Source organism: Gymnoscopelus microlampas (assembly GCF_963454915.1).
Source record: "Gymnoscopelus microlampas genome assembly, chromosome: 11".
Taxonomy (NCBI): Eukaryota; Metazoa; Chordata; class Actinopteri; order Myctophiformes; family Myctophidae; genus Gymnoscopelus; species Gymnoscopelus microlampas.
The window spans coordinates 11,216,548-11,236,680 of record NC_139948.1 but is presented as its reverse complement, the minus strand read 5'-3'; the positions used below and the strand labels follow the sequence as shown (position 1 = coordinate 11,236,680).

The 20,133-nt window shown below is 41.8% G+C and overlaps 3 protein-coding genes across 4 annotated transcripts in view; all 3 read right to left on the bottom strand.

Moving 5' to 3' along the window:
• Positions 1-15,546, bottom strand: part of LOC311054943 (choline transporter-like protein 2) — a 38,334-nt gene extending 22,788 nt beyond the window's left edge. Inside the window, exons 1-6 of one of the 2 annotated variants that reach the window (XM_084070977.1) lie at positions 15,383-15,546; positions 2,214-2,262; positions 2,036-2,109; positions 952-1,036; positions 342-426; positions 131-244 (exon numbers count right to left, since the gene is read on the bottom strand). In XM_084070977.1, the coding sequence (XP_083927103.1) occupies positions 131-244; positions 342-426; positions 952-1,036; positions 2,036-2,109; positions 2,214-2,262; positions 15,383-15,410 (435 nt within the window). In that variant the 5' untranslated portion in view covers positions 15,411-15,546. Of the gene's footprint in view, positions 1-130; positions 245-341; positions 427-951; positions 1,037-2,035; positions 2,110-2,213; positions 2,263-6,570; positions 6,802-15,382 lie in introns of those variants that run through there. The other variant, XM_084070976.1, reaches the window with a different exon arrangement.
• The window catches only part of LOC311054947 (uncharacterized protein), a 431,139-nt gene continuing 411,022 nt past the window's right edge, over positions 17-20,133 (bottom strand). Inside the window, exon 6 of the mRNA XM_084070983.1 lies at positions 17-29. The gene's annotated coding sequence lies outside the window, so the exon portion shown is untranslated. The remainder of the gene's footprint in view (positions 30-20,133) is intronic.
• On the bottom strand, positions 18,731-19,348 carry LOC311054589 (phosphopantothenoylcysteine decarboxylase-like; the record flags this gene model as incomplete). Its single annotated transcript, XM_084070596.1, has 1 exon — positions 18,731-19,348. The coding sequence occupies one exon, from the start codon at positions 19,346-19,348 to the stop codon at positions 18,731-18,733; it is 618 nt and encodes a 205-aa protein (XP_083926722.1).

Sequence of the window (20,133 nt, the reverse complement as noted above, 5' to 3'; positions counted from 1 at the left end):
ATAGCAGATCTAGATCAGATCGTCTATTTCTGGCAATTTCTCCCCCCAGAATAGGGCGTGTTGGGGTTCAAGTGTCATCTCAGTGCAGTTCAATCACAACAGTCACTACAACTTCCTGCGTTCTACTCACCATTGAGTAAGTCACCCCCTCTTTGCAGAAGTTCTTGTAATATTCAAATTCCTGGGGGATAAGGGCGGACTTAAACAGCGTCATGAACTTATCAGGGCATTTCTCCACGCATATCTGAGGAGGAGACAAGCATTTCAATACCAGTTAAAACAAGACCAATAAATAAAACCGTATGTGTGATTTCTTTCCGTTTTTAGAGCGAAGACCTCACCTGTGTGGTTGGACACTGGAACTCTAGGAGCACCATGGGGCTGGCACACTTCATTATGTTGAAGTAGAACAATAGAGGCTTCTTCCTGTTCAGGACACGGACACACACACACACACACACAATTTATTTATGTCCACAAAATATTTATTTATGTCCACATAAACAGAAGTACAAGAATGCCTTGTACAAATGAAGGTCATAAACACTGCCAATGCAGTCAGACAACAGGGAAACGGACAGTTACAAAGTGCATAGACAGCAGAAAATTGTTACATACAATACAGTTAACACACTTGTCAGACGTCAATCGTGGATAAAGGAAACGCGCCTCCTCCAAATTGAGCGGCTTCCTATAATAGCTCAAATAACTGAGCAGTACCTTGCTAACTGTTTGGCCCTCGAGGCCGGCCATTTGACGGCCACTCACAACCAACTTGTGCACGTGCCCTTGGCTACCAAAGATTAAAAAAAACTAAACGTTTACATCTGTAGGCTTGCTGGTCTGCTCTAGCTGATCTCACAGGAAGGAAGGAAGGAAGGAACGGGTAACATAATAAATGTCTAGTCTAGTGTTGCAACAGTCAGTGCTCTGATAGAAAACACAACTTACTCCTGTGGAGTGCCAGCGTGCCCACAGAATTGTCCTCTGCTGTCTGTGGGGTAGATCACCTTCCTGGGGTCACCCTGGGACCATGCTAGGAGGATGGAGAGGGGGGCGGAGAGAGAGAGAGAGACAGACAGACAAAGAAGGAGAGATAAGTCTATATGATCTTTATAATAATAGCTCAGATTTATATAGCACTTTTTTAAGCACCCAAAGTTGCTTTACATTTAAGAAAACATTTGATAGCATAGTCTACATTGCACCGCTTCACCGATTCCCAAAGGAGAAAACCAAACTTTGAGCAGTACATCTTCAACTAATTAAAACTTGTGTCCCAATTCTACACTAATATTGTACAGTATATACGATACTAAATACAAAATGTCCCACTAGGCCTTTGGTTCCAATATGAAATGACACAGGACAACCACAGATGTCATCAAGCTGTGACTTATGAAACCATAATTACAAAACTTGCAAAATGTTTTTCCAAATGAGTTTTCGGTTGTTGTTTTTATTGTTCTAAAGATACAACGTTACCGATGCTGAGAGTTGATTGGTTATGCAAAACATCTACAAAGCATGCACATCCAAAATATAAACTCCCATGGTGCTGGATAGAATACATTTAAATAGAAAAATAGTGTCCGCACCCTGAATCATGCTCCCATAGTTAGTCCTTTATCTTTAAAAAAAAAAAAGCGTTTTCTTTTTTTGGGGTCTATTGTTTGACATGTGCAGTGTAGAGTATGCATGGAGAGAGACTAGGGTAGTGACATTCAGCAAATACAATGTTTTACATATATATTTAGGTTATTACCACTATAAAAGGTGCCATTTCGAGTCTTAGTTCTTCCTGGAGTTAATTGGTTTCCTCTTAACAGCACAGTAATAGCCCTCCCCCTTCCGATATGCATTGCATTGTGAGACAAATGTGTCCATCAAGTTTACACTTAAAGCAAGTCCACAAAACAAGCTAGTTTAGTATGCACATGGGCATTTAGTCATTTTCCCCAGCGTAAACGCACTACATAATCAAAACCAGGTTAGTATTGGGACACACACTAAGTAAAAACGCTGTTTTCCTTACCAAGTATTCCCACTCCGACATAAGCCACGATGGCAACAATGAAGAGTATGCAGCACACGATGTCAGTACAGCCCCTGGAATACAGAGAACAGGATGGTGATGAAATTTCATATTAACAAAACATAGAAGACAGCTATGTGAAAGCTCGAGTCGGAACAATACCAAACCGCCAACTCACCTGTTATGTAGGGGACCCTTGAAGGTGGGATCATATTTCCTTGGTTCACCTACAAAACACACACACAAACAGAATTATCTTTAAGCTTTAAGCATGCACCTTGCACCGTGCTAGACCATGAGTCATTGAGGAGAGCTCAGTGTATCAAACTGTTTTACGCAGACAGACAGCAGATTTTAAGGGTTTATGAAGGATTCCACCTCCGGCCTCACAGTCTCCCCTACAGGCAGAAGTAGACACGCCTAGAAACCTGATAAATTCCACCCTGGTGACTCGCAAACCTCTGTCATGCAAAATGAACTTGCCAAGGCCGCAACAGGGGGTAAGATAACACCTGCCACAACTATGCCATAGTTTTACCTTTTAAAATTATTAATTGGAAAACGTTAGGGTTGTTACAATACTTTATGTCAAGACCATGGATGTCAGATTATATAGACTGCCACACGGACACCTTGCTCCTTTCAAACACACCAAAGTATAAGCTTGTATATATATGCATTTTGATGTTCAGCTAAAATGCAAGGGGTCATGATGGAGTGAAATAACAAATCTGTGAATCATAGGCATTCCGCTTGCTCTCTGTCTGACAATAGTACCACCAACAAACCCATGGCAACTTGCTAAGTGGAACATCAATAATTCACTTTGCTGTGTGTGTGTGTGTGTGTGTGTGTGTGTGTGTGTGTGTGTGTGTGTGTGTGTGTGGGGGGGGGGGGGGGGAGGGGGGGGGGGGGGCACTATTGTTTTCCACTTTTTCTCTGCTCAAGCACTCAATCAAGACATGCGACTCCAAAGGATTACAAAAGGAGCTTCAGTCTCAGCATCATGTTCTGATACGATTCAGTCTCATACATTCATTGAGACAAACGCAGGTTTATCCAAAGCCAAAGTGTTAAGAGTAGTGACTGAGGAGGAGAGATACAATAAGTAAATACCCCCCAGCGCTGCAGCACCATGAATCCATGAAACCCACGTCCTCCTGACACCCGAACCACCGGGTCTAGACCAAGGACTATAATATTCTCAGTGGCGTCTCGGCTCATTAATAATGTATGTGGTCAAGACACTAATGCTGCTGCACTCATTTACCAGACAAAGCTCTCTTGACAGACATACATCCACCAAACACAGGTTCCAATTAGGGGAAATAATCAGTGTTGGGGGGTATGTGGAGTACAGCCAGACTCAATAATGAGCTTGACTTTTTTGATGGCATCGGTAGTTATGCAGCCGATGTGTCCCGATTTGTAACCACTTTCAACCCGGTCCCTAATTTGGTATTATTTTTATCTATTTTTTAATTTGTATTATATATTTATTTGCTTATACATTAAACTTTCTGAAATATACATTTTAATTTAGACGAAATGTGGGTCAAAAAACATCAGTAATGGGTAGCCAAGGACTCTCCCATAGAAATGAGACCCTTCTCTCCTTTGTACATAGTGTTTTATATTTGTTGATTGAATAGCCTAAATCAGGGGTCTTCAACGTTTTCAGGCCAAGGACCCCTTAGCTGAGAGAGAGATAAAGCAGGGACCCCCTACTCTATATTGTATACATTATATTGTTTCAGGTGAAAGTTTTGTTTTTTTACGTGGTCTGCTCTTTTTTCTCTCTACACCTATAGCCTTTTTGCCAAAAATAGCAGATCTACAAGCTCAACGCCTCGCAGCGCGAGGCGTTGAGCTTGTAGATCTGCTATTTTTGGCTAAAGTTCTCCTCAGAAAAGGGGATGCTAGTGGTTAAGGTAAAAAAAAAAGAAATATCACACAAAGATTTGGCGGACCCCCTGTAGTAGCTCTGAGGACCCCCTAGGGGTCCCGGACCCCCTGTTGAAGACCCCTGGCCTAAATGTCTGACTGTACCTCGTGCCGTTTACATTCCTGACTAATAAAGTACTCAATCAATCAACCTAAAATGGGGATCAGTGCCAAAAATCCAGCACTGGCCAGGCTATATATAATGTGGTGTTGAATAAGAATTATCACACTGAGGCACCCGGGAGCGTACCTAGGGATGACCCCAGGCACCCTTTGCAATATGGCAACAACATAGTTGAACTAAGCCATGTTTATTGTTTACCAAGCAACATGATATGGGTTGTTCTACCATACAATGCATTCCAATGACTACCCTCAGGGTGGGGAGCTGAATACGGTACAAATTCACACAAACATTTGCCAGTACCCATTTTTATAATAAACTAAGTGTTGATTTTATTCCCACGTGTTCTGATGTATCAGCCGGCCCGTATCAACACAGAGTGGTGACATTTATCTAAGATAAAATGTTGATAACAAAATAGCTGCAACTCCAACACACCTCTACTGTCAACAACAGCACGGGCAGAGACACAAACAGCACACAACTTGTAGACTTAACCCATTAAGACCGGGAACGCATTTATCCATATTTTATACTTTGGCTATTCAAAAATAGCAGATATACATATACAAACTGGCACCCACCTAGATTATTGGTGCTAGAAATATATACAAAAAAACACCTGTGCAGGACAGCGCCGGCTAGGCTAGCCACATGTAAGCGATTTCATCCTCAAAACCTCACCACCTATCACTGTGATTGGCTGAGACAAGGAGGGGGAGCGGTCGTTTTGGTTCACGTGATAACTTGTACCGTGAATCACACACAGCTTGCCAAATCAAACAGCACTCTCATCCACATGCAAGGCCATTGGCTGCTCGGTGCAGACACTCGCTCGCCTAGCGGCTCGCTTGGGCACGCATCATAAGCCTCTTCCTCACTGCCAGCACACCTGCCTTAATTTCAAGTGATTAGAAAAGTAATGCATTTGTTAAAGGACCACTTCACCCATTTTCATATAATTGGTCCTCACTAATGCTCATTATAATATACATTGGCACCATTGTGGAAGGGGCAGGGCGGTGGACAGGTCAGAAACCTGCCTACCGGTGACAACATCGGTGGGGAATCCAAGCTGATAGAAACAGCAGGCTATCTCTTCCTCAAAAGTTAATGTAATAGCCTAATAGAAGCCGTTGTTCTTGCATTAATAATGATTTTAAAAAATCTTGCTTGAAATGACCAAACCTGCCTACCGATGATGTCACTGGTAGGTGGGTTTCTGAACTCTCCACAGTCCTCCTCAGACACAGACCGAGTAGAAGAAAATGGTGCCATGTTATAATGAGCATAAGTGAGTGAGGACCAATTATATGAAGATAGGTTCAAAACGGGTGAAGTGGTCCTTTAACTACTTAAACCCTCTAGGTAAACTGGACCTGAGTTGTATCTGTACTTGGACTGCTTTTTTCCATCTTCTACACCAAATCTCTACACCCTGAACAGCTGACCTTTAAGCTCACAATGCTTTGCATTGTGTTGTGAGCTTGTAGAACAAGTGGTTAACATCTTGCACTTATGCAGGATGGGATGTTGACCTTTTAACTCTATGATGTTGACTGAACCAAAATGAGCGCTCCACAAAACTACCGACTGGAAAATTTACTAAAAAACAAAATAAAAAACAAAACAATGTACTGTATGCTTTTATAAGTTTGCACCTGCCATTGCAGTTATGTAACTGTGACTTCACATTCCAAACACGGGTGCATGAACATTTTCTGAGTGAAAATGTCGCCATACAAATTCAGATTACATTTTTGTTCAACAATTTCGAACAGTACAGGCTCTGCACAGCTAAGCAGCCATATTATGAAGACATTCACAGGTGTTACCAATGATACTAATGAAGGCTCTGTTCCATTCTGGTCAAACAGAGTCAAGGTGCTGATGCTGATACTGTGCATGTTGGCTCACTGGAAACACTCTGCTACACCAGTGGGTCTAAAATTGGGGCCCAGGGACCCTCATGGTTCCTTAAGAGGTTTCCAAATGGCCCCTTACGAATGTGTAACTCTGAGAGTATTTGGTTCCATGTGTACACTCTAAGAGTTATGGGGGTCGTGGAAATGAAAAATCTGAGAACCACTGTGCTACACTAAATGGAACAGAGGCTTCATTAGTATCATTGGTAACACCTGTGATGTGAATGTCTTCACAGTATGGCTGCTATGCATAGAGCCTACAAGCTCTCTTACACCCAGTCTGCAAGCTCTCACACTATCAAGTCAATACATGAGGCTACGCGCATAGGCGCATTGTTTCACCCGAAAATAACCGGGGGGAAAAGAACCACACGTTGAGCTGACAAACTTATTTTTTTCTGCAGTGAGAAAGTAAAGCTCAACTCGAGTGAGGTGCAGTTTCTACGCTTTAAATAAAACAATAACAAATGCTCAAAGTCAACATGAAATAGTGCACTAGCGCAGTCAGTAGGAGTATTAGCAGTCAGACGGTAGATAGTTACCATGCTTTCCGTAATAACCTTCCTCCTCCGGCATCTTCAGACTCCTCTCTAGGTCACAACAATGTTAAAATAACCGTCGAGTCTTCCTCCTATTCACACACCCTTCCTTCTTTTGTTGGCTTCACTTTGGGCTACTGTCCACTCATGTTCTGACCTAATGGAGAGGGACTATAGGAGGAGGGAGCCCACAGGTAAAACCTGCTCAACCGGTCAGAGAATGGCGGTAGTAGTGTGTGGCGCACGCACCCTGCTCTAACAGGAGTCTGCTGTGAAATCTCCTCCACCACCTGATTCGAAGCCGGTGCCTCCTCCACCTGTGTGCGCTCGCGGGCTCTCTCTCTCTCTCTCTCTCTCTCTCTCTCTCTCTCTCTCTCTCTCTCTCTCTCTCTCTCTCTCTCTCTCTCTCTCTCTCTCTCGACAGTCCCGTCCCATATTGAACATTTACTTGAGTAAAAGTACAAAAGCATTGGTATCAAAATGTACTTTAAAGTACCAAAAGTAGAAAGTACTCCCATTTCACAAGTTTCAAAATCTACAAGGTAACTAGTAACTTAAGTTTTTTAATAATTGTAGTGGAGTAAAAAGTGCATTATTTGCCTCTGAGATGTAGTGAAGTACAAGTAAAAGTACTGAAAATTGGAAATACTCTAGTAAAATAAAAACCACTGGAAATCTCCTCCACCTGTTTCACTCTCTCTCTCTCGCCACCCCCACCCCTTCTCTTCTGAGTCTTCTTTCTCCCACACAGCTGGTTTTGTCTCATCTGCCCCCCCCCCCTTCTCTGCTTCAATGTCCCTTCTTTCACTCCCTCTGTTTCTTTTGTTTCTCCCCGGATAGGTAGGCTACCAAACACCAGTGGTGTAAGGTAACAACGTACATGTACTCAAGTACTGCAATGTACACTTTTGAGGGAGTTTTACTTTACTGGAGTGTTTCCAATTTTCAATACTTTTACGTCTACTCCACTACATCTCAGAGGCAAATGCTGTATTACTCCACTACAATTATATGAAAACTTTAGTTACTAGTTACTTTGATTATTATTACAAAACATACATTAGCCATACTTGGTATTTTAAGTATATTTTGATGCCAAAACGTTTGTACTTTTACTCAAGTTAATTTTGAATAACATACTTTTACTTGTAACAGAGTATTTTTAGAATGTTGTATTGATAAATTTACTTAAAACATTTGAGTACTTTTTCCACCACTGATAGATAGAGCGGTGGAGGGGAGGGGGCCGAGAGAGAGGCATGTAGACACTAGTTTGGCACTGACGACCCCGACCCCGACGGGGGAGGGGGAGAGAGAGAGAGAGAGAGAGAGAGAGAGAGAGAGAGAGAGAGAGAGAGAGAAGCTAGCTATGTGTGTCATTTATTTTACACACCTATGTTTATTTCTTTATTTTTAGGCCTATGGTTTAACTGTAGGCCTACATAGTATACAGTCTATATACACTGTTTGTTTTTTTAATTTCAGCCTTGATTTGGCAATGTAAACAATACTTTGACAATAAGGCCCCATTGAATTGGAATTGGGAGAGAAAGAATGTTGGATATTTGGTAGAATACCAGTCATGTTTCTGTTATCAGAAACATGTGTTTATAGAAAACCCACAGAGGAATTGCCTGACATGGCTGGCTGTGGGTTCAAGGGGTGTGGTGGTGGCAGGCTTTGGACGACATTCAGCCAGGTGTGCACTGTGCAGCCTGTGCATCTCAATGTGTTTATTCTAAGGAAGGCAATGGCTATTTGACTTGCAAATGAATCCATTTCCACCTGGCAAAGCCAGGCAAAGCCAGGTGGAAAGTGGTTAAAGTATTGCCAGGCAGGCATCAAAATAGCAGATATATACAAGATCACAATGTGTCACACAACGTCATACGCTGTGAGCTTGTAGATTAGGCTATTTTCCTACAACAAGGTACAGTAATAAAAGTAAAGACTGACTTTTGACTATCTGGACTGGAGAGAAAGGTTGCAGCATGCACATCAAACAATAATGGTTAATAATATATCCTAATAATCATAAAAAGGTGGTTGCCCAGCCAGGTGTACACTTCCTGAACCAGCCAAATAAAATGCATCACTCACTTCTATGTTAATGTTGACAAAACAGGTGATGACCTCACATGGCCCCAGTGTCCCCTGCTCAGTAAAGCAGGTGTTTACTGCCATCTTGTGGGCATACTGTAGTATTGCATTTTTCTCACACAAATTCACAGAGGCCCCTTTTCCACCAAAAGAACTTTGGTTCTAGAACTGGTTCCGTTCCAGTTTAAAGCAGAACCATTGCAATTAAGAGCAGGAGTCCCCCAGTTGCCCCAGGTTCGATTCTAGGCCTGGCCAGCAATGCGTTGAATATAACCAGCCAAAGTGTTCATTTAATGGGGGAAATTCAATCGTCTGGCAGTTACAGTTTCACTTTTCTTTTCGTTTTTTTGATGATGATTTTTCGCTTGCTTTTGCCATTGTTTATATCGCATCTACATCTTCCAACCTGTAGAATAGTGACACGCCCACTTTGGTTCCCACTTCAGGGCAAGAAAAAAACAAATATTTTTTGGTTCCAGTTCCAAACCAACTTTTAGGGTTCTTGCTACAGTAGTGACTGACCCCATTTTTTGTCTCACAACTGCCTTCACTGTTGCTGCTCGCATGCATGGGAGTTATTGGATGCGATTCATCACATTCTCTGGTCAAAAGCAATTAGAGAGCATGTGTAGCTTTCACTCAAGCAGCTCTACAAGAGGCCAGTATTCCGACAGCAGACAACCTCCCTGTGTCTATGGTCTATGTGTTTCAAACTCTTACGAAAAACACGCTGAGGGAAACAGAGGATTCAACTGAAACTGACTGAAACTTTCCATCCAGCCTGTTGTTATGGCCAACTGAAAAAAGGGCAGGCCCATCTGCCATTGGCCTATTTTCCACCCACAAAAACATATGTGTGTGGAAAAACAAACTACTGCCGTTTTCTACAAATGTAATTGTTGCATCCACGAGTTGTTGTTGTTGCTGCTGCTGCATGATACTAGACATAAGACACTCACTGCATTGTTCCTGTGTTGTTTATTCAGCTACATCTTCCTTTTTTTTTGTTAAGCGGTCACAAATATTGGAAGAACTCATTGTTTGTGTTGAGTAGAGAAGGGGTTATTAAGTAATTATTATATTTAAAATCATATGCCAATCCAAAGCATATTTTCTGGAACCCACACAGTGAGTAGTAATGGGCGGCAGTTTTAATCTGTTAAAAGCATTCTCATTGAGGGGTCTAATCCAATTCTCAAAACCTACGCTGTGTGTGGCATTCATGCTCCGCTGCATCCACTAAAATCATTACAAAGACAAATACAATTTGTTTTTTATTGAATTATGAGATGCCTTGCTGTTTCCCCAAACAATTCTGTACACAGATACGTCATAGACTCTTCTCTCTCCTGGCTCCAAGACTGTGGAATAAACTCCCCTCTGCAGTCAGAACTGCAAACTCACCTCTTCAGACTCCATCACCTTACCTCCTATCATTCATTTGTATACATTTTGAGATAATAATATAAACTGTATTGTCACAGTTGGGGTATGTTTCAAGACATAAGTCGACGCATTATGTGTAAAAGGAGCTAAAAACACAACCAATCGCACAAGTGGACCAATCACCACTATACTATAAACGAAAGTAAAGCGAAACGAAACAAAAAAAGCTAGAAAAAAGGTCATGTTAAAAAAATATTCTACAAACTCACAACATGTTGCATCTTGCATCAAGTTTTCAATATAATGACATACAGTACCCAAAATAGGGACTCCTGGGTTGGTTAAAATGCGTGGTCTGAATGGTCTATCTATCTATCTATCTATCTATCTATCTATCTATCTATCTATCTATCTATCTATCAGCTAGCACTGTGTGAGGTTACCAATGTCATTGCCAGCCAGCCAGTACAGTAGGCAGACCATAATACGATCTGGAAGACACTTTCTGCCTCTCCCCCCCACATGTCTCTCATTACAGTAACCTCTAAGTGGGCGTGGCAGTGCGCTAATGGCCAGCTTCCTGTGGGAAGCTTCGACACTACTGTATCTGACACAGCAAAAGATACACCAATCACACCATCACATTTCAGCCAAAAGAGGGAACATTTTTGCGAATTCATAAAAAGCTACCACCCTGACACATTGTGAAGTGTACATTGTGTTACAGCGATGACTACATGGAGTTCACATCTAGTGAGCCAAAGGGCTACCTGCTGGAGATAACACAGCCCTTGCTGATACTGTGGTTAGGAGGACTACACTAGACTAGAGCACAGAGCATTGCTAAAGAACTGTCCTCCACTCTGTATTAATGAAAGGTGAACTTGGGAATGACGACACCGACATTAACCCACTGCACCAACACAGAATTAAGAAATCACAAACATCCCTGTGCATTGTGTGATAAGTCAAAGATGGTAGCGTCCACTATTTTTAGTGCAACCCCTGGAAACGGAACCTTTGCTGTCTCGACAGAACACGCAGCGCAGCATGTTATCAGCAGTCTGCAGTAGCGCTTCATAACGGATCAAGAATCAATCTAATTAGCAAGGCTGTTTACTGACGACAGCAAATGAAGTAGGAAGGGGGAAACATGATTGTATTCTCCAGTCTGAAAATGATATCAAAGTGGCATCGGTGTTCATAACCAAAACCCTGTTTTGTAAGTGCTTAAAGTATGCACAGTCTTTACCCAAATGTCATAGACTTTAAGAACATATTGTTTGGGAACACCCAATGGAACAGACGGGGCCGGCAGAAGGCCAAGAATGCATGTTTTCTCATTAACAAGGAGTGACAGCTTTGCTGAGGAAAGGCTGCGAGATCGGCCAAGGTCAACAAGCCAAAGCTACTGGTCGGGAAAAGGAAGGCCAATGCCCCGTACAAAAATAGACAGGAAGTTCCCATGGGTCTTTAAGGGTGGCCCTGGCCCTTTAACTCACCACAGAAAGTATGCTTCACCTCTACATACAAATGCTACCTGACCTCAATAAGCCTTAAAGCTACAATCCAGGACTTATTTTAATTCATAAAATGTTATTTTAACAACCTTTATATGGTACAGTATGTTAATACAATATAACAAACACATCTGCAGCAGTGGCAGATAATGACTGGGCCTGGAAAAATGCCTGGAACGCAACACTATCGTGCCCAGGGAAATCCGAAGTTTACATGGATCTCATACGGTGGGGAAAGCGGGAGCGTACCTAACACAGGGCTGAGGGAACATAGGCAAGACCCCAGGAAACGTATCAATCTGGGTGGGCCCAGATTCAGACTCGCCCTTTATCCGCAGTGGTTGGAGGTCGTCTCCCGATTCCACTGAGAAATTTAAACGGTCAATTAGGAGGACACAGACTAGTTGACAATGTCAGTGACATCGTAACTACAGTACCTCTCTCTGTCTGGAGAGGCAACGGATATGAAACATACATATTGTAGCTTTTAAATCTCTGGCAGCACTGAACTTGCCATTCAACTTCAGACCGTGGGCTAACTGGCAGAATCAAAAGCATGTTGGCTAAGTGTGTACGACTGTGTTTCACAGGCATTATCACACATTCCCATCAAAATGGGAAAAGCGAACTGTATTTCTGGGCCAGGGCATGGCTGTCTGCTCAACACGACTGTATCAAGAGGATAGCATGGTAGCAAGTCAATAGGAAAAAAAAGATGGAGCAGCCCAAAATGTAAAGGTCTAATTAGAGTAGCTGAAAGAAAAAAGTAACCCTTCAATTTAGCTAACTTGATGTATGTACTGTAAAACAGAGATGAGAGAGCATCAGGTTTGAAACCACCCTCCTAAATCGGGCCCATAATGACCCTCTATGTACCACTGGGCATGGCTGTAGGCAAGCTCAGATCCCTGTCATTGAGGTTTCCCGATACTACAGCCTGAAATTACTCCAACATGTTAAATAGTAGGATTGTGGAGTGCATTATGGGAAGTAGCAGAGACACTCTCTTGTTTCTGAAATACTCAGTATAAACCCTGCAAATACAATATCTACGACGGCATGGGAAAATGTGAACGCGATAAAGTTGAATCCAGAGCCATAAAGAGAGTTCTGACACTAGCGTCGACTCCCATTGTAAGAATGGAATGCGGAAGTGCTCTGTCTATCTCAATGAGATAGTTCCAATGTTTGGAACTATAGCCCATAGGAGCCCGCTTTGTGGCGAGATCAAAGCGTGTCGTTACTCTCTTTTCTACACTCTGGTTGAATCAAATGCAGTGCAACACTGATTCATTGTCAGTGGTTTAAAGTAAGTAAGTACATTTACTGCGACACGCTGTGAGCTTGTAGATCTGCTATTTTCAAACATTTTTGTACTTTTACTTTTGTTACTTTAAGTACATTTTAATATCAATACTTTTGTACTTTTACACAAGTAAATTTTGAATTCTGGACTTTTACTTGTAACGGAGTACTTCTACAATGCAGTATTGATACTTTTACTTAAGTAAAACATTTGAGTACTTTTTCCACCACTGTTCATTGTGCGGACAATGAAACATTGATATCACGGTGGAGAAATGAAATCGAAACAGGTTATCACTGCATGTTCTTTGTTCTGTATATGTATCCAGGAAAAGCACCACTGCAGTTCTATTCATCTGACCATCTCCTTCAGTTCACCCGTTGAAGGTTACCTTGAGGTGAAAACGTGTAATGTGAAAAACAATAACAGCAGCAGTCATCACCCACATGAGGTGGAAAAAAGATCCCACACAATCCCACACATCCCACACAATATCATCTTCGATCCTTTTCATGTGACTTCGTCTAGTGTGATCGGACACATTATGTAATTTAAAGTAGATGACAAAGGTTAATCATAGTGTTCTTGAGGCATGAGCAACTTCGCGGCTGACCTCAAGTGTGTCACCATCGGTGAGTCCCTTGGGCCTAAACGCAATTACGCTACTCCCTCCATTCTTCCTATTTGTCATCATCATCATCATCATTGTATTCCGCTCATGTGCTTGAAAGGTACACATGTGACATGACACTGGCCTATTGAAAACAATGCACTTTTGTAATGTTCAGCGCAAAAGGGTTTCAAATGGGTATCAACAACTGAAAACAAATTAGTGATCATGAGGGAGAAAGGGGGTGTGTGCGGAAGAGGAAAACAAGCATTAAGGATTCATTATGGCTGGCAGAGGAGAGGAGAGGAAGAGGGAGAGGGAGAGGGAGAGGGAGAGGAGAGGAGGACCATGCCAGGTCTGACAACACCCTAGAGATTACAAATGAAACTAAAGCTTAAGCTAAAATTACAAGAGTTGAATGCACATGCATGCACACACACACACGCACCCACCCACCCACCCACCCACCCACCCGCACGCACGCACGCACGCACGCACGCACGCACGCACGCACACACACACACACACACACACACACACACACACACACACACACACACACACACACACACACACACACACACACACACACACACACACACACACACATATATATATATATATAATGTATTATAAGTTAGAGTTCACTTCAGTCGGAAACCTCAGAATATAGCAAAGACTTTTGTTTTAAGTACACAGTAAACACATTGCACTGAAATCAACCATTGGATTTTGCACTGTTATGTTTGAGGCATTTTCTAATTATGCTCTATACATAGACTGATGTCGTACTTGTGTCTGAAATAACCCGGTAACAGTGTTCTCTCTTGTCTGTCATAGCAGTCTGTGGAATGTAGCAACTGCACATAACAGGCTTAGCAGGGACATTGTACACCCTGGCAATATAACTCAGCTTCGTAGGCTATAACAAGCATTCAACCACATGCATATGTCATGGAAGTCATATAGGCTACCCATACTGTGTGTGTGTGTGTGTGTGTGTGTGTGTGTGTGTGTGTGTGTGTGTGTGTGTGTGTGTGTGTGTGTGTGTGTGTGTGTGTGTGTGTGTGTGTGTGTGTGTGTGTGTGTGTGTGTGTGTGTGTGGATCTAAAGTCCATTGCACCACTCCCAGAACTACTGAATGTTTTTTTATGCAGCTGCCACAGTCAATTAGAAGTGGAAGGCATATATTATAGCAGTGGTGGGAAAAGTACTCACATTTTTGACTTAGGTAAAAGTATGATACTGCAATGTAGAAATACTCTGTTACAAGTAAAAGTCTGGAATTCAAAATTGACTTGAGTAAAAGTCCAAAAGTATATGAAAATGTAATTAAAGTACCAAAAGTAGAACGTACTCATTAGGCAGAATGTCCCCTTTCACCTGTTTTCAAATGTATAAAATGTATAACAATGTTTTGAAAATAGCAGATCTACAAGCTCACAATGTGTTGCATCGCAACTCATTTTCAAATGGGCGAAATGTATATAGGGTTGAAGTGGGTGTATGTTTTGTAATGATCACAAAGTAACTGTCAAATAATTGTAGTGCAGTAAAAAGTACAATGTTTGCCTCTGGGAACTAGGCTAGTGGAGTAGATGTAAAATTACTGAAAATTGGAAATACCGAAGAAAGTACAGTACTTAAGTACATGTACTTAGTTACTTTCCACCACTGCTACACTGCACACACAGTGAGTTTACAGTAAAACTTAAAAGCAGCAAAGTCAGCTCGATGGGGAAACAGAGAAGGAAGATCATAATCTTACACAATCGCAATAAAAAAAGAAAGGGAAACTAATACTACTGATTTTCCCAGCCAGGACAGGACAGGACAGACAGATGCAGCGAAGCATATGGTCATGGTCGGATCATTTGGGCTTTAAATAATTACCATATTTCGGTTTCTCCTCCAGTTCCATGGTGATCGGGACGGTGTGTCTTCTGTTTACAAGTAAACCCCCAAAAAGGAAGGCTAGACCATAATTTCCAGTTTTGATAGAGATTACTGATCGTCCCGTCTGTCAGACAGTAGGCTGGTTGAACACTTGGCTGAAGTCCGCTCTCTAAATCTGAACTGGCCTCAAAACATTTCGAGAAATTCCTCGGAGGGGGGCGAGCAACAGCCAATGAACGTGCTTAAACCCTATGATTGACAGTATGTTAAACTAGCGCTGGTTCGTCCATAGCGTCAGAGGGAGTTCTCCGCTATATGACTTTTCAGCCGTTGCCCGCACACCCCCGGTAGCGCAGCCTCTCGTCTGTAGTAAAAAATAAAGTACACTTTCGCTACTCACCTAAACAAAGAAGGTTTTAAAAGATTGAAAGCCTACTTTTTTTAGTGGGAACACTCGGAGCCCCCAACCTTACGTCTAAAATGCACTTTTTGGCCAACAAATAAAATATTCCACCGGATGGAAAAATGTTTTTGGTGCTCAACTGCGTCCCCTACAGATATTGTCAATAGAAGAATTCTATTGACCAAATCTGTAGGGAGCGCAGTGGAATACTTTCTTTCCCCATCCGGTGAAATATTTTATTTCCTGTCCAAAAAGTGTATTTTAAACGTGAGGTGGAGGGCTCAGAATGTTCCCACTAAAGAGAGTAGGCTTTCTACATCTTAAAACCATCTTTGTTTTGGTGAGTAGCGAAAGTGTACTCTTTATCTTTTTTTACTACAGACGGGAGGCTGCGCTAGCGGCGTTATGCGGGCAATGACTGAAAAGTAACATAGCGTTAAGGAGAACCGCTTCTAGGCTATTGGCCAGAGCTAGACCAATCCCAGAACGTGGGCGGGAGTTTACGCACTCAACGGAATGCTCTCTAACGGGACGCTGTTCCTTTATTCTAAACAGGGGAAACACAGAGATATGTAAACACAGACTGATACACTCTATAATTATATTTCTCATGTTTAGACAACAATAATTAGATAGATAGATAGATAGATAGATAGACAGATAGATAGATAGATAGATAGATAGATAGATAGATAGATAGATAGATAGATAGATAGATAGATAAATAGATGTCCAGATACAATTCAATATATTAAATATTAATATCACCTATTTAATAATTCACAATTCAGCCAATAACAGGTGCTGACTGCTGACAGACTGCACTCTGTTTGACTCATGCTTTTATGGCCTCACAAAGGCCAGATGCTTGTACATTGCCTGTACCATGATGTGTAACCAGTGGAACAAGTAGTAGGCCTACTCAAATGTTTTACTTAGTTTAAGTATCAATACTGCAATGTAGAAGTACTCTGTTACAAGTAAAAGTCCGGAACAAAATCGATTTGATTAAAAGTACAAAGGTATTGGTATCAAAATGTAACCAAAAATAAAAGTAGGCCTACTAAAATGTTTGAAAAGCTAAGGCGTCGCGTTGTAGAACGGCTGCCTATTTTCAAATAGCCTATGTATAAAATAGGGCTAAACTGGTTAATGTATGTTTAATAATGTAATAATGTATATCAAAGTAACTAGTAACTAAAAGTAAATAATTGTAGTCGAGTAAAAGTGCAATATTTGCCTCTGAAATGAAGTGGTAGCGGAGTAGAAGTAAAAGTATTGAAAATTGGAACTACTCCAGTAAAGTAAAAGTACCTCAACATTTGACTTAAGTACAGTACTTAACTTGAGTACATGTACTTAGTTACTTTACACCACTGTGTGTAACTTCATTCAATGTCATATGACAGTGTCGCACACTGAAAAGAGATATACAAGCTCACAACACATCACAGATTCCGTAGATCTGCTATAAAGTATAAACCAGGTTGATGGAGGGGTGGCGGGTCTCAGCCCCTTAGCCAATGGATAATAATTAATACATTACATCAATTATTACAACATAGAGTGCATTAATACATATACTTCCACTTGAGCCCCTGCTACCACATTAAGGAGCGTTAGTAGCCTAAATGAAAGTGTCTCAAAACAAAACTGCACTGAAGGAGAAATGTTTATGGACATTTATGTAATGAACATTTTCAGCCTCAAGCAGAGAAAATGAAAGGGTCTTTTAATCAAAACTAGTATCAAAACGAAACTACTGATGAGGATATCTGACCATGCCTGAATCACAACAGATGTTATCTTTGGACATGCCAAACTGTAAAAAAATAAATAAATACAATGATCAGAATGAAAATGTACTTGCAGCCATACTTTTCCCCCCTGTTTTTTGTGGTGCTAATATGAAATGTAGGGGTACTTGAGTAGGCCGCCGCCTACCCCTAAAAAGGGTCTAAAATGCCCCATGGCTTAATAACTGTTTATTAACTTTTACTTGCACCACTATAGTGAGATTGGTTTTAGGCAGAGAATGTCTGCCGCAATTACGAGCCTTCGAAACAATTAGCACTTTGAAATCAGTTCTGCAACGAGAGCCAGTGAAGTGGTTTTGCTTTATTAGCTGCCCTTGTTTGCATAGGTGCCTGTTTAAGTTTTTAACAACCATAACATCTTTAAAAAAAAAAAAAAAAAAAAGACACACATTACGTCCTCCCAGTGAAACTCCTCACTGTCAGGAGAAAAGTGGCTGCCGACTTCACTATGTCTTGCTCGTCTCCCTAACCATTGAGTAGGGGTCAGCACAGCAGTACAAGGGGAAGTGGGAATTGCCAAATCAACTACATTTGGAGCAAAATAGGTAAAACAAGAGAAAAACGAAAGAAAAAAACTTCAAAAGTGTTACTTTTTGGCCACTTCTCATCCAATGTAATTTTTCTTTACGTTAATATCATCAAAGGACCACTTCACCCATTTTCAACATATCTTCATAATTGGTCCTCACTATAACATGGTACCATTTTTGTCTACTCTGCCTATGTCTCAGAGGAGGGCTGTGGACAGTTCAGACACCTGCCTACCAGTGACATCATTGATAGGCAGGTTTGGACATCGCAAACAAGATTTAAAAACAATTATCTTATTTTTCATTAATGCAAGAACAATGGCTTCTATTATAGCATGCTAAACTTTCCAGGAATAGAAAGCCTGCCGTTTCTATTAGCTTGGATTCCCCAGTGATGATGGGTTTCTGAAATGTCTACAACCCTCCTCTGAGACAGAGTGAGTAGACAAAAATTGTACCAGTTTATAATGAGAATCAGTAAGGACCGATTATATGAAGAAAGGCTGAAAATGACTGAAGTCGTCCTTTAAGTTACTCCAAGACACTGAACAGGGTTTGCTTCACATCACATTCTTCACAGCACACCATGAGATGCTCATATGTTCCCTTCACGTTTTTTAAGATGTTGCTTGATGGCATTAATGATGGTTGACACCTCCGCCATGGCCCCTTCACCTTCATCGCCACACACTAGCTTCTTGGCAATGCAGGGGATCTCCACATATCCAAAGTCTTTGAGGCTGGAAACCTGCCGTGCTGTTATGGGGTGCTGCCACATGGCCGTGTTCATAGCGGGGCAGAACAGGAGAGGCCGAGCGGTGTCCCAGGCTCGTACCACACATGTCAGCAGATTGTCGCAGATGCCACTGGCGATCTTGCCCAGGGTGTTGGCATCTAGCGGGGAGATGACAAATACATCTGCCCAGCGCCTCAGTTCGATGTGTAGGATCGGGTCCGAGGGTTGCGTCCACAGCTCCCACTCGTCCTTGTCACAGTAGAGTTTCACAGGGACCTCAGCGGGGTCAAAGAAGTGCCCGGCATGCTCTGTTGTGACCACTCGTACATCCACGCCGGGTACTTCAAGGAGCTGGGAGACCAAAAGAGGCAGCTTCAGTGCTGCGACACTACCGGTCACGCCAACAAGGACACAAAACTTACCACCGGAATCCAACAAATCCAATTTCGCTTGAGGAACTTTGCAGTTGGTCCGCATAGTAACAGGCCATCTATCTTCTCTATATCATCTTTGAAATCCAGGAACCTTGTTGTGTCTGTCTATCTGCAGGTTACACACAAATATGGAGATGATGGACGTGATCAAAATGCCATCATAGCTCTGAACAGGTACTTGGCTGTCGCCTTCGAATGACAGACACTGAAGTGTCTTTCATACTGTCCCGTTGAGGCATTCCAGTCAACTTGGTGATGTCACGATGAATCCCATATATGGACTCTCAAGGTCAGCCTTGCCCGAATATAGAATCCATGATGTCGGATGTAAATTTGCTGGTCAGCTCCACATATGGAGCTATAGGTAGGGCATAGCAGTGGCGGCCATTTTGTGGTGCCACAGATAGAATTTTTTTCCCATAGAGATGTCCAAAAATATGTATATAAATAATGTTAAGCCTGGAACCAAGCCACTCAGGCTCCTGGTGAATCATGGCCATAAAACTATCATTTGAATATTTAATTATATTATATACTATATCTAATAAATACCCTTATTTATTTATTTTTTTGCAGTTTTAAAATAATGTTTTTGCACAGAATCAAATGTTTTATGGTCATGATTCACCCGGAGCCTGGATGGCTTGGTTCCAGGCTTAGAATGATTTTTATGTAAATACTTTCGGAAATATCTCTGTGAAAAACACATGGGTTTTCTATCTGTGGCACCACAAAATGGCCGCCACTGGTATCCATGATGTCAGGCTTAGTAAACCATGTCAACTCGGACTAATTCAACTTTATGGGTAACTATGGTGACCTATAACA